Source organism: Lynx rufus, unplaced genomic scaffold (assembly GCF_022079265.1).
Source record: "Lynx rufus isolate CCGP_SWC_20201006 ecotype Redwood Valley unplaced genomic scaffold, mLynRuf1.p SCAF_18, whole genome shotgun sequence".
In the NCBI taxonomy this organism is placed as follows: Eukaryota; Metazoa; Chordata; class Mammalia; order Carnivora; family Felidae; genus Lynx; species Lynx rufus.
Genome location: NW_025814832.1, coordinates 26,159,024 through 26,172,663, shown reverse-complemented (window position 1 = coordinate 26,172,663; position 13,640 = coordinate 26,159,024). Strand labels below are relative to the sequence as shown.

Genomic DNA, 13,640 nt, shown 5'->3' with positions numbered 1-13,640 from the left:
CTCTTTGCATCCTCTATTCCAGCCGCCAGGTAGGTCTTTTTGGTGCCCATACCTTCTAAGTTGTTTGCATCTTCTTTGACTTTGTTTACTGCTTTTTCGCTAGGGTCCTCCCTCTTCTGCCCAAAGCCCTTTTCATTCTTGAAATGTCAGTTCAGACATCCACACAGCCAGGCAGAGGCTTCCTCCTCCATGTTCTGCCCGCACCCACCTCTGTTCTGTTGCCCCCCCCCACCCACTGTGGACTCGGGAGCTTTGGGTCTCTGAGTCTAGCACAACCAGGCACAGTAGTCACCAAAGATGGTGTTGATTGAGAGAGAGAGAGATCAGGTGTTTAGGGGAGACAGAGGAGGAAGTGGGGAGGAATTTGGGGGATGGGGGGCTGTAGAGGAGGCAGAGGGTTAGAGGAAAAGAGAGGGCACGGCGGTAGGAGTGTGGGGCATGGGGCTGGAGGAGTGGCCCTGGTCCTCAGACCACTGTGCTGAGGGTAGAGGAGTCCTCAGAGCGCACGGGCAGCACGGGGGCCGGCTTGAGGGGACGTCGAGTCTCATCCCGGTTCTGCCACACGTAGTGCGCCAGATAAGCCACCACGAGCACCAGCCAGCCCCCCATGGTGACCAGCAGGGCTACATCAGTGCTCCGCTGGGCCCCACCCCGCCCCGTCCCACACAGCTCTTCCTCCCCTGCCAGCGGCAGGAACTCTTGCCCCACGAGGTCTGGTCGGGCTCCGGGGCCACACACGATGCCTGTTCCAGTGTCCGGTGCCAGCCTCACCTGCCTGAGCACCTCCTGGAGGGCACAGTCACAGCGCCATGGGTTGGCGGATAGATTCACTTGGATCTTCAGGCCCACGAAGGCCTCCACAGGCACCGAGGCCAGCTGGTTGGCAGAGAGGTCAAGGTGGCGCAGACTGCCTGCCAGGCCCTGGAAAGCAGCCCCTGAGAGGTGGACAAGGGCATTATGGGACAGATCCAGCTCCTCCAGGACAGGCAGGTGCTGGAAGGCTCCAGCTGGCACTGATGCCAGCCGGTTGGCATCCAGGTAGAGCTTGCGGGTGTCGTTGGGGATGCCGGTGGGCACAGCACTCAGGCCTGCCTGGCTGCAGCGGAATGTCCTCTCACCAGCTTCTTCTGCCACGTAGCAGCCCTGAGGAGGCACCCAGGGGCTGGGCACCGTGCCACCTGTGCCTAGCACCAGCAGGAGAGAGAGGAGGTGACTGGCTGGTGGGAGCATGGCCAAATATTGGCATAGTCCTGGAGTGCAGTAGGATCTGGGGAAGAAAAGCCCCATAAAGGAAGAATGAGTCAAAAGAATTCCATTCCCCACTGCCAGCTCTCTCTTCCGGAGGTCCCCTGTGGGGTCTCTGTGGGCGGGGGCCTTCCTTTGGGGGTTCTGTCAGGCCTGGGTGACTTTAGCTTCTTCTTTGGGGTTTAGGGTTCCTTTTTCAGGCCCTTTGGGTAAAAGATTCCCCTGGGCCTGAGATTTTTCTAGCGTCTCTTTGATTCTGGAGGGCTAATCTATGAAGTTCCATGGTCCAAGGCCCTGTTGGTCACTCTGGGTCTGGGAGCTCCTAAGGCTTTGCTTCTGCCCATGTACTGATTTCCCTTATTGGAATAAAGTCTTTTTCTACCAACCTACCTGGGTGGCTGCCAGGTGGGCTCCGTAGGCAGCTGAGGGCCAGATTGGCACTAGGGTGAAGGAGACAAGGAAGACAGATCAGCGAGCGGATGTCAGGGCATTCAGCTAGGCTAGGTGACTACGCCTGCTTTCTGTGCCCGTCTCCCCCTTTTCCTGGAGCACCTGCCCCCTGCCTGCCCCAGCTTTGTCCTCTCCACTCTACTCTTCCTCCCCCCCACCCTCCTCCTCTCAACCTCTCACCCCTGTTGGTGGGAGAGTCTTCTCCTGTGTTCCCTCTCCCCGGAAGTAGTCTCCCTGCTGCCCGGCTCTAGAGAACCGCTTCCTTCTCTAGAAGCCCTGTTTGCTCGTAGCTGCTGGAAGTTGGGGGCTGGGCCCCAAGAGTGTTGAGTTTCCTGGCATGTGACTCCGGGCCCCAGGTGTCAGATACCTGAGCCATGGCCTGGCCAGGCGATGCCAAGACAGGGCAGATCCTGGACCCTGATGAACTCTGTCATGGGGAGACCAGGCCCCAATTCCTTTCTCTGCTTCAGGCTCCCCTCCCAAGGCCTTGACATTGTCGTCTTCTGTGCCTCTTCTCCCAGCTGAGACTTCCTCCAGGCTGAGACTCCGCCTCTCACAACCTCTGCTGCTTGCCCACAGCCTGGCCCAGCAGAAGGATCCCTGCTTGGCAGGCCTGGGGGGCAGAATTGGGGTGGGCCCCATCTCACACCCATTGCCTCCAGCAGCCATCTCCCCCAATTCGGTCCCTCCCTCACTCTCCTTTTCTGTCTTACTGTGTCCTATGCCACCTTCTTCCACAGTGAACAAACTTCCCTCAGTCTTTTCCTTGGAAATCTTGTCTGTCTCCAGAGGACCTCATCTCCTGGCTCCTCTCAGAGTGTCCAACGCTCTTGCCTGATTGGCAGGCCTCCCTGTTTTAGTTTGTTCTCTGCACGGTTGGTAGATGGCCCCTCTAGAGTTAGAAGGGGTTCTTCAAGGCATCTGAAGTCATATGGTCACTGCAAGTTTTCCTGATGATTTTCTGTGTTGGGTTGGAGCTGACTCCAGTTGTCTCTGTTTGCTAGAGCCTTGGGCCCCCAAGTTGGTCCTGTTAAGTCTCCCTCACGTCTGGGAGGGCTCATTCCCCAGGGTCTCTTGATCCTAACTACCATTTGCAGCCCATGCCATCCCTTTACAGCACCTTCTCGCAATGCAGTAAAAGAGGACAGGAGAGCAGCGTGTCACAGAGACTTGCACAAAGGAGACTAAGGTCATATGCTGTGGAGACCCTTCTGAGAAGGAAAACCTCGCTGGATTTTGTAAGAGACTATATGAATGACCAGAGCTGGACACACAATTTCAGGGCCCAGTGCAAAATGAAAACATGGGCCCCTTGTTCAAAAACTGAGAACTTCAAGATGGCAACAGCAGATTGTAAAACCAAGTGCAGGGCCCTTCTGAGTGTGGGGCATGAGGCCCCGTGGGACTGTACAGGCCACATGTCCGTGAAGCTGGCCCTGGAGGTGACCTTTGAAGAAGCAGTTTCAGAAGCGTGATGGGGGCCAGAATCCGATATTGGATGATATCATCTCTGGAGATAATTCACCACTGACTCATTCTTGTGACGTCAACAGGGGCATTTCTCAGACTCACACTTGTCCAAGAAATCAGATAAGACACATTTTCTACACTTGGGCAGGAGAAGCAAGAATTTTGTCTGTGGATTGCTTGTTAGTTGCTTGTTAGGCACTCTGCCACTGAATGCTTGGGTGTCCGTTTTGGGATTGTGGCTGAATGTGGAACAGCAGACATTTGGAATCCTACCTCACACTCTTGTTCTCTCACACTGGCCAGGAGTTTAGCTAAATAAGGCACAAGAGTTGAGCATGGCTGTTGATAGAGCGATCTTCTCAGACTAGGGAAGCTTCCAAGGAAGAGCAGGCCTGGCGTGCCCAGCACAGCAGCTGCGGGAGAAGTGGGCAGTGTGTGTAGATAGGAGAGTCCAACTGGAGCATTCATGTGGTTAGTCGAGGGTGGCTAAGCGCAGTGCTCAGCGGAGAAGGAACTGAGAGGGAGGGGGAAGCACACAAGACGGCGCACATTGTAGGCCGGGGGTTGACAAAGTTGGGGCAGAAATTCTCTGCCACTCATTCATCCGTTCAGTGAGGATTTCCTGTGTGCCTCATGTTCCAAGAACTGTGCTCATGGAAGGGGACACAGACCCTGCTCTTAAGGTGCTGGGACTTCAGCAGTGGTTAACCCAGCCTTCACATCAGAACCACTTGGAGGTCTCTTACAAATTAGTTGTGCTTGGGCTTCGCCAGGACCAATTAAATTCACATTTCTGTGGCTAGGGTCTAGGCACTCAAAAACTCCCGAGGCATTTCTGGGGTGCCTAGGTGGTTCCGATGGTTAAGCATCTAACTCTTTTTAAAAATTTTTTAATGTTTATTTATTTTTGAAAGAGAGAGACAGAGAGGTAGAGAGAAAGGGAGACATAGAATCTGAAGCAGGCTCCAGGCTTTGAGCTGTCAGCACAGGGCCTGACGCAGGGCTCGAACTGACAGACCAGGAGATCATGACCTGAGCTGAAGTCAGACGTTTAACCGACTGAGCCACCCACGTGCCCCAAAGCGTCTCACTCTTGATTTCAGCTCAGGTCATGATCTCACCGTTCCTGGGATCAAGCCCCATGCTGGGCACTGCGCTGACAGCACAGAGCCTGCTTGGGATTCTTGCTCTCTCTCTCTCTCTCTCTCTGCCCCTATCCCCCTCTCAAAACAAATAAATAAACTTAAAAAAAAAAGAAAAAAGCTCCCCAGGCATTTCTAATGTGCAGCCTGAGCTGAGAACTGCCAGTCTGGAAGTAAACATGGGCTTGTTGATACATGCCTCCGAATGTATTAATGTGATGTGTGTCATAACTGACGTGTGTACGAGGAGCTTTAAAGCCCAGAGAGAGAATAAATAACACTGAAAGAATCTGCTGTCTGTCAAGTCGGTATTGTAGGGGAGGTGACATTTCCCCTCTTCCCTCTTAGAGCTTTTCAGCTGGGCCTGAGAGTTGAACTCTAACACAGATCAAGAGGAGAAAAACACACATTTATGTAAGCATTATGAGACACAGGAGCCCTTGACAGGAAATGAAGACCCAAAGAGGTGGCAAATTGCAAATACTTCTCTACTAGGTTGAATAAAGAGAGGGAATTGTGGAAAAGTAACTAAAATATATGGGGAGGCTAGAGAAAGATAAAAATTATTTTTTTAACAAGTTCTGTTTGTACAGAATTGTCTCAGCTTTGACTCCCTATTGAATGTTCCTTTTCTCCTTATACAGGAGGGCATCTTTCACTTGGGAGTTTTGTCTCCTGTTTTCAGGGGAAAAGGGGGGGGAGATTAGAATGCCCTTCTTGCCATCTTTTGTTTTTTTTTTTTTTATGTGAATTGAGCTCAAAATAATCCTAATGTCAAAGTGGCATATTTGGGGGTGGCGTCATTCTGCCACCCTTCAATATCCATGCGTTATTTCCTTCCTTGATAACGCCTGCTGATTTGGGAGTAGTTCCTCCTGATAGAGCCTGATTGGTCCTCTCGGTCTATCAGAAATCCCTTTGCCCATTTTCCCAGCCTCCTTTGTGGCCAGGGGTGGGGGTGGTGCAGTTTTGATCAATAGCATCTAGGGGGAAGTCTGCTGAAGGGGTTTCTGGGACAGTCTTTGATTTGTTTATAAAAGAGGATGGACTAAACCCTCCCTTTCTCCCTGCGGTTTTCTCCCTGCTTTGAACAGGGAGGATCAACCACAGCTATCCTGTGACCCTGAGGCAACAAAGCAGAAAGGAAAGGTCAAAAGCATCACTGAGAAATAGGCCTGAATATCACTGAGCCACTCAACCAACACTAGCAACCGCCAGCTACTTTCACTCTGTGAGAAAAATAAACCCCTGCTTCAAGTGCTTTTCAACTTCGCTTCACATTAGACTATGGGAGGTTTTGAAACCTACTGGTGCCTGTGCCCACCACAGAGATTCTGATTTAATTGGTCTGGCATGTGTCCAATGGACAGGGACTTTTAAAAGCTCCTTAGATGACTCTACTGGCAACTGAGGGTTAGACTCATTCCTTTGCTTGGGTTTTCCATGCTTTCAGCTGGGAGCATTTTTACCTGATACACTAACTTTTCCAGGCTATCAGGGAAGACTTTACCAAGAAGTGACATCTGTGCTGGGTCTTCAAGGCTGAGTTCATCAGGTGGAGAAGCGGAGTATGTACAAGAGCAAGGGAGCATGAGAAGCTTTGGCTTCTCCTAGACGATAGAATGGAGGAGTAGTAGCAAAGGCCATGGTTAAAGTGGAAAGTGGAAAGGGACCTGATCCTTTTCATCTTGTATACCATGTAAGAATCGAGACTTGATTTAGTGACTGGTAGATTACGGGTTTTAAAATTAGCTTTGAGGGGCTCCTGGGTGGCTCAGTTGGTTAAGCGTCCAACTCCTGATTTCAACTCAGGTCATGAAATCAAAACTTTAAAAATAAATAAATAAATAAATAAACTTTAAAAATAAATAAATAAATAAAATTAACTTTGATAATTGGATTGCTTTCTGGTTGTGTGGAGGATGTATTGGTGGAAGAAAGACTAATTACTGCGACAGTCCACGTGGGACATGGTAAAGGCCTGAGTGGAAGCCATGACACAGGACTAAAGAATGTTCCATTCTTTGCCGTGTCTTCTGGGGTGTGTGGGAAAACTCTCGGGTCAGGCCCAAGACCATTTGCTCCATTGGGTGCATCCCTCCCCAATCCCCTTGTGCCTTTGGTGCTCTGGATCTCATGTTCTCTGAGATCTCTTTCAGCCTGAAGTTCAGGGTATCTATGATGGTGGGGCAGGGAAGAGGTTGAGGCATGGCAGGGCCTGGCTCCCAAGTTCAGGGCCAAGGAGAGTAGGCCTCCAGGGCCCCATCTTGGGTGGGCTGTGTCAGGGCTCCTCCTTCCAAAGGCAGTAATTCCATTCCCCTAAGATGTGACCTTGGAGGAAAGAAAGTAGGCCTCCTGGTCCCTGTCTCCCTGATATGGGAAGTGCCCACATACAGCCTGGATAGAGGAAGATAATTGAAAGGAAAGGAGGGCTATATATCTACTTTACCTATCATGTCAGCAAGGGACCCCTCTAATGCCAGTTTACTGGGTAGTTTGGCAGGAGGGGCGACAAACTTTCCTTTGCTGGAAAGTTCCTTGTGGAAAATGGCAAAGGGGGGTGTGCAGTTTATGCTCCCATCCATCTGTCATTTGTTCAGTGCACACCTGCTGGGCCTCTTAGTCATCAGGGGATGCAGAGAGAAGTAAAATGCCCCCTAGACAATGGAGGAAGACAGACATGTGCACAAAAACAGCCCCCTGATAGCCTAGGGGTGAGCTGTAGCTGAGGTGTTTACAGAGGTCAGAGGCATCTGGAAGTCAAAGCAGGATACTCTGCCTGGATAGTTGGGGAAGGCTTCACAGAGAAGGTGACAGGTGAGGGAGGCCTTGAGGTGACAGGTGAGGAAAGGAGTCTACCAAATAGAAAAAGATAGGAGGAAAAAGCGTTATAGACTGAGATAAGAGCAAGAAAGAGCAAGGTATTTCTGACAATGGTCAGGAGCTCAGAGTGGCTGTATCTGGGATGTGTGGATCGTTATATCCTTCAGCTAACATTCACTGAGAACCCACTGTGTGGAGGAAACGCATATGAGTAAAACAGAGAACAAGCAGTCCACCAGGGGAAGCGGGTGTATAGCAGATAACTTAAATATAGCACCCTCGGTGCCAATAGAAGGCTTTACAAGGCACCTATGGGAACATGAGGGACATGCTGGACAGGGGGTGTGGCCAGGAGTGGATTAGGGGAGAAATATCCCTTCCTTAGCTGTGTGAACTCTGGTAGAATATTTATTTATTTATTTATTTATTTATTTATTTATTTATTTATAACATTTATTTATTTTTGAGAGAGAGAGCCAGACAGAGCACGAGTGAGGGAGGGGCAGAGAGAGAGGGAGACCCAGAATCCGAAGCAGGCTCCAGGCTCTGAGCTGTCAGCCCAGCTTAACCGACTAAGCCACCCAGGCGCCCCTGGAATATTTAAACTCTCTGTACTACAATTTTCCCATTTGTAAAGTGAGGAAAATAAAAATATCTATTTCACAGGGCCGTTTTAAAGATTAAGAGACGGTTAAGCGTCTGAGTCTTGATTTCGGCTCGGGTGGTGATCCCGGGGATATGGGATCAGGCTCTGCACTCAGTGAACGGCCTGTTTGAGATTCTCTCTCTCCCTCTGCCCCTCTCCTCCACTCATACTCTCTCTTTCTCTTTTTCTTTAAAGTTAAAAAAATACATATATTAACACATGTGTTTATGTATTTATGGATGTGAAGCCCTTTGCCCAATACCTGGAACACAGCCAACACTGAATAACGTTAGCTGTTACTGATGGAGGAGTGGGCGTTAGGGGAGGAAGGTGATCTGGGGCAGCTGTCACAGTGGATTTCTAGAGAGGTGGGGCCTGATCCCTCTGGATGGGCACTAGGGGACCTCTTATAGTCACTGTTGATCTGTAATATTTGCAGTTTTCTAGCCTACTTTTTTTCCCCCCAGGGGAGAAAATGTCAATTGTCCATACCAAAGTATGCAGATTGAGGGGTGCCTAAAGAACAGCCCTGCTCTTGGTTCCCAGACAGAGGTTCCGGATCCCAGGCCTTGGTTCTGGCCCTGGCCTGCTTGGCCCTTTCCCTCAGCAGCCCCAAATAGCCAACCACAGGGCTGGGTGAGGGGTGGAGAGTGAGGGCCTGGCAATGCTCTCTGTTTCTCACCAGCTCAGAGCTCTCACTCAGTGTTTCTTTGTCTGCTTAGCATCACTGCCCCCCACTCCACCTCTGCTACCCCATGCCTGGGGTGCCCCCCACCGAAACCCAAACTCAACTGCCAATGAAATAAACAGCTTTTTTTTCCCCCTTTGTATTTGCTCTGGGTGTGACCTCTACACCTCCCCTTCAGGAAGGAGGGAGGTGAGGTAGGGAGAGCAGTGGGGGAAAGGAATGAATTGGAGGGGAGTGAGAGGTGGTTAAGAGTGGAGGGGTGCCATGATTTCCCCCCAGGGGTCAGGGAAAGGGGCTCTGTTTCTTGACGCCTCACCTCCTCACTTCTCATCGTCTTGGGAATGTGCTCCCAGTTTATTTCTCCGCCCACGTTTGCTATCTCGGCCCACACGGTTGTATCTGTGGCAAGCAGAGGCCATGCCACCCCGCCAGATGGAAACACCAAGGCTGGGGAATGTGTCTATCTCAGCAGACTAGGGAGCTCCCAGAGGGCAGGAGAGCCTGTGAAAGTGACTCATTGGGTTTTAAAAACACAAACACATTTCATAAAAAATTTAAAACTAATAATTTCACATTACACAAAGATTGACACTGGAGAGTGAAAAAGATCACTCCCAACCCCTCCATCCTAACACAAGATCTGTTTTTATTTTGTCGAAGTTGCATAGCCTAGGAAAGCAGATGTTCAGATTCCATGGACATGCACAATGGATTAATAAGAGGTAATGATGCAGAAAAGTTGGGGTTTGGAGCTGATGGCCAAGAAAGAATTCTTGAGACATCTTCGATGTAAAAAGGTGTTTTTATTAAAGCACGGGGACAGGACCCATGGGCAGAGAGAGCTGTACTTGGGGCATGAGGAGTGACTGATTATATAAGATTTTCTATCTTGTGGAGGGGAAGGTGATGACAGAGTTCCATGAAATTGAATCTATAGGTTTCTGTAAGTTGGCTATTGATAAAATTGCTTTTTTTCCTTGTAAATCATTAAGATAGTTGTAAATTGATGGAGACTCATGTCCTGCCTTACTGTGATTTCTATCGGTTAACCACTTGTTTTTCTCTTTCCTCTGTTCTTGGGCAGCAGGAGAGCCTTAGGAAGGTCACACGCATATTCCACCTCCGGGGGATTGGGTTGGGTGTTAGCCTGTGCTTTGCCCTCAGCTTGCCTTTTGCTCCCTCATCAGTAATACAGAGCACTTACTATGTATCAGCAATTGTGAAGTGCTACACATCTATTGAGCCATTTATTCTTCCCAACGATATGAGGTAGGCATTATCATGATCATCACCATCTCTGTTTAGAAAGAAGGTAACTGACAGGGTACCTGGATGGCTCAGTCGGTTGAGCGTCCGACTTCGGCTCAGGTCATGATCTTGTGGTACATGAGTTTGAGCCCCGCGTCGGGCTCTGTGCTGACAGCTCAGAGCCTGGAGCCTGCTTCAGATTCTATGTCTCCCTCTCTCTCTGACCCTTCCCCACTTGCACTCTGTCTCTCTCTCTCAAAAATAATTAAACATTTTTAAAAAGAAAAAAGAAATGAGGTAACTAAAACACAGAGAGGTTCAGTGACTTGCCCAAGGCCACACAGCTGGTAAGTACAGGAGCTGGTTGTTGAACCCTGGCATTCTGGTGCCAGGATCTTACTGGTGTTGCTCTACTTTTTCTTATCATCATCACTAGTGCATATGCAGGTTTAGAGAAGCTTTTTATTATGGACAATTTCAAACATAAAAAAGTAGAAAAAATAATATAAGGAGTCCCATGTCCCCATTTCCCAGTTTCAACAATTATCACTTCATAGCTCATCTTGTTTCTTTTTATTCCCCCAAGTCCCTAGCCCAGATTATTTTGAAGCAAATCCAGTCATCGTATCATTTCATCCACCTATATTTTAGTATATATTTCTAAAAGATGAGGAGGACTTTTATTTTTAAAAAATTACAATGCCTTAAAAATTATTATTCCTTAGGAGTGCCTGGGTGGCTCCATCTGTTAAGTGACTCTTGATCTCGGCTCAGGTCATGATCTCACAGGTCGTGGGATTAGCCCTGAGTTGGGCCCTGCGCTGATGGTGTGGAGCCTGTTTGGGATTCTCTCTCTCCCTCTCTCTTTCTGCCTCTCCCTTGCTTGTGCTCTCTCTCTCTCAAGACAAATAAACTTAAAAAAATTAAAAATAAAATAAAATCTTAAGGGCGCCTGGGTAGCACAGTCGGTTAAATGTCTGACTCTTGATTTTGGCTTAGGTTGTGATCTCACTGTTCCTGAGATCAAGCTCCAGTCTCCAAGTTGGGCTCTGTGCTGACAGCAAGGAGCCTGCTTGGGATTCTCTCTCTCCCCCTCTCTCTCCCCTCTCCCATGTGCGTGCTTGCTCTCTCTCTCAAAATAAATAAATAAACATTAAAAAAAATTATTCCTTAATATCATCAATTTGAAGAGTCAGTATTCAAATTTCCCTGATAATAAACCCCCCCCCCTTTTTTTTTGAAGTTGGTTTGCTTCAGTCAGGATCCAGATATGGCTTTTGGCTGAAATATTGCTTGATATAAAAAAATTTTTTTTTAATTTTAATTTTTAGAGAAAGAGAACACAAGTGGGAGAGAGGGGCAGAGGGAGAGAGAGAATCTCAAGCAGACTCTATGCTCTGCACAGAGCCTGATGGTGGGGGGGGGGGGCTCTATCCCAAGATGACACTGGGATCATAACCTGAGCCGAAATCAAGAGTTGGACGCTTAACTGACTGAGCCACCCAGGCACCCCAAATTTGTTTTAATCTGTAAGTCGTTTCCTCTTTTTTTCCCTTTCCAATTTATTTGTTAAGGGAATTGGATGTTTGTTCTAGTTTCCCTTTTCCTGGATTTTGCTGACTGCATCTGGGGGAATACTCATGCTATTTTCTCCCCCTGATATTTTTATATAACCTAGCAAACATTTTCCTATACTGCCCCATGGTTTTCACAACCGTTAACTCTACAGCCTCATAGTATGCCATCCAGTGGATATACAATAATGTTTTTCTCGGGCATTTAGGTTGCTTTCCATTTTCCGCTGTTATAAAAAATGCTGGAATGAACATCCTCCCACATAGTACACGGGATGTACTTCCTTAGAATATGCTACCAGAAATGTAATCATAGCTCCAAGGCCTGAATGATTTTTCAGCCTCTTGGCACATATTACCAATGGTTTGTCCAAGGGGTTGTGCCTTCCCCAGCACCGCATAAAAGTGCTGTCACTCATTCAGTACTTAGGCCTATTCAGGGCTGGAGGATGTTTGGTAAAGACAGGGTAATTATGAGGGCAGAGAGCTAGAGAAGGAGAAAGATGATGACAGGGACTCAGGCTAAATTAAGCAGAGAGTGATCTACAATTTACCACAGACCTAGAGTGAGTCAGAACTCTGTTCATTCCCATTGTGAAAAAAGCTTGATAACAGGAGTTATTAATAGGGCATGGCATGTCGGGTAATCTTTCCGTTAGACTACGCATTAGTCAGGCCCTTATTTGAGACGTAGGTCCAGTCTGGGTCACTGAACTTTGCAGAGGTGTGAGGAAACTGGCAAAGATCCGGAGGGTTCGAGCAACTTGAAGGATGATGGAAGAATTCCAGAGAAAAGTCAAAGGAGTCAAGTAGGCTCACTTTGGAAAGAATAAAGACATCTTTTTTTGCCTCAGTGCTGGGAGGTTTCTGTAGAAAGGCCAACACTCAGTTGTTGGCTCATGTCTTCAGAAGGCTGACTACACAAAATGGGTGAAGCAGGAGAAACTTCTGTATAAGGTAGAACTTTTTCAGACTCTGGGGTGATTATTTAGGTCTTGGGATGAGTGCTCTTTGGCCATTGGCCCTGGAAATATTTGAGAAGATTCCTGTTCTTCTGCTCCAAGTGGTTCAGATATCCACCTGCTTCCTGCCCACTAGGTGCCTCTGGGGGCCCCCTCCAACTTGTGAAGGCTGTTTCCTGGCAGTCTCCTGGGGAAGGGTAGGTGAGGTCTGAGAGAAGTGCTCCCCAGCCTCCCTGTCCTTTCTGTCCCCTCACATTTATTTCAGGTGTGTTTACAGCTCACCAGGCTGGCATGTCATGGTGTCATCTGATCCTGCTATTCCAGCCCTGCCATACGGAGTGGACTTAGAAGCTGGGTGGGGGCAATGAAAACCACTTAAACCAGCCCCCTTTGGTGGCATGAAGAGTGGGACTGACCCAGGAGACCTGGGAAGCCATTTAGTTCAACTTCCTACAGAATAGCTTCCTACCATGCAACAGGTGCTTTACATACATTCTTTTGAATTTCACAGGTGTAGAATTGGAGATGAAGACAAGTTATTTGCTCGGGGTCACACTGCTGGTAAAGGTGTGCCTATGTTATGCTGGCCTGGAAATAAAATCTGTGCCCTTGCCTTTGGGGCATGCAGCTGTGAAACCTGCTGCCCAGAGGTGGAGCCTCCCACCCAAAGCCACACAAGCTGACCTGGGACTGGAATTAAGGCTCCTAACTATTCATCAAGGAGTCTTCCCAAGAGGTCCTCTTCTGAGGCCTTACATGGGGAGGCCAAGAATGTGGCCTGGCCCATGCCAGCCTGGCTCAAGTTAAATGAAGAGTAACCAGTCTCTGGACAAATGCTGCCCATTGGCTACATTATCTGCCCTCTGGACTGTGATCTTAACCAACATAGTGAGAAGCCAGCTTCCAGGAAGGCCTGGCAGGGCAACGGGCCTGCTAGTCTGTTTCCCTTGAAGCTAATCTGCGGCCAGGGCCGAGCCAGTTAGGTGTTAAGTGGAAAAACACTGACGTGGGGTCAGAATCTCTGGGCTCTGGTCTATGCTGGGACCCAGCAGGGACCTATGGCAACTTAAAACTCTGAATTTCCTGATCTCAAAACCAAGCAAGAGTAAATCGCACTTGGAGCGCGCTGACGCAAAAGCGGGAATTGTTACACCCCAAAGCAATACCACCCTCTGATGTTAGTTTCCCGGGCTACCGAGACGTCTGGCCCAGCAGCCCCAGCGAGGCCAAGACTGCAGCAGAGGCAGAAAACTACAACTCCCAGGAGGCACCGGTCCCCCACCCCGCACGCAGGCAGGCTGAGAAACTACAACTCCCAGGAAGCACTGGGTGGGACGGCGCTGGGCGGTGACGTCGCGGGGGCCGGCGCGGGGCGCTGATTCGGCCCGAGCT

General features: G+C 49.0%; 1 protein-coding gene and 1 long non-coding RNA gene across 3 annotated transcripts in view; one reads left to right on the top strand and one right to left on the bottom strand.

The window, feature by feature from the left end:
• Positions 1-4,030, top strand: part of LOC124513598 (uncharacterized) — a 29,915-nt gene extending 25,885 nt beyond the window's left edge. For both annotated transcript variants that reach the window (XR_006962457.1, XR_006962458.1), the window contains exon 4: positions 2,813-4,030. This is a non-coding gene — a long non-coding RNA (uncharacterized LOC124513598). The remainder of the gene's footprint in view (positions 1-2,812) is intronic.
• Positions 221-2,254, bottom strand: LRRC3C (leucine rich repeat containing 3C). Its single transcript, XM_047081724.1, has 3 exons — positions 2,063-2,254; positions 1,636-1,685; positions 221-1,267 (listed from the first exon to the last, which is right to left on the bottom strand). Exons 1-3 carry the CDS (start codon positions 2,069-2,071, stop codon positions 466-468), a joined length of 861 nt encoding a protein of 286 aa, XP_046937680.1. The 5' UTR covers positions 2,072-2,254; the 3' UTR covers positions 221-465.
• Positions 4,031-13,640: the final 9,610 nt, after the last annotated feature.

Bases quoted from the DNA above. Each gene is read 5' to 3' on its own strand.
- LRRC3C (XM_047081724.1), bottom strand. The intron at 1,268-1,635 runs GTAGGTTGGTAG...TTTCTTCCCCAG, and splicing joins CCCACCTGGCAGCCACCCAG to ATCCTACTGCACTCCAGGAC.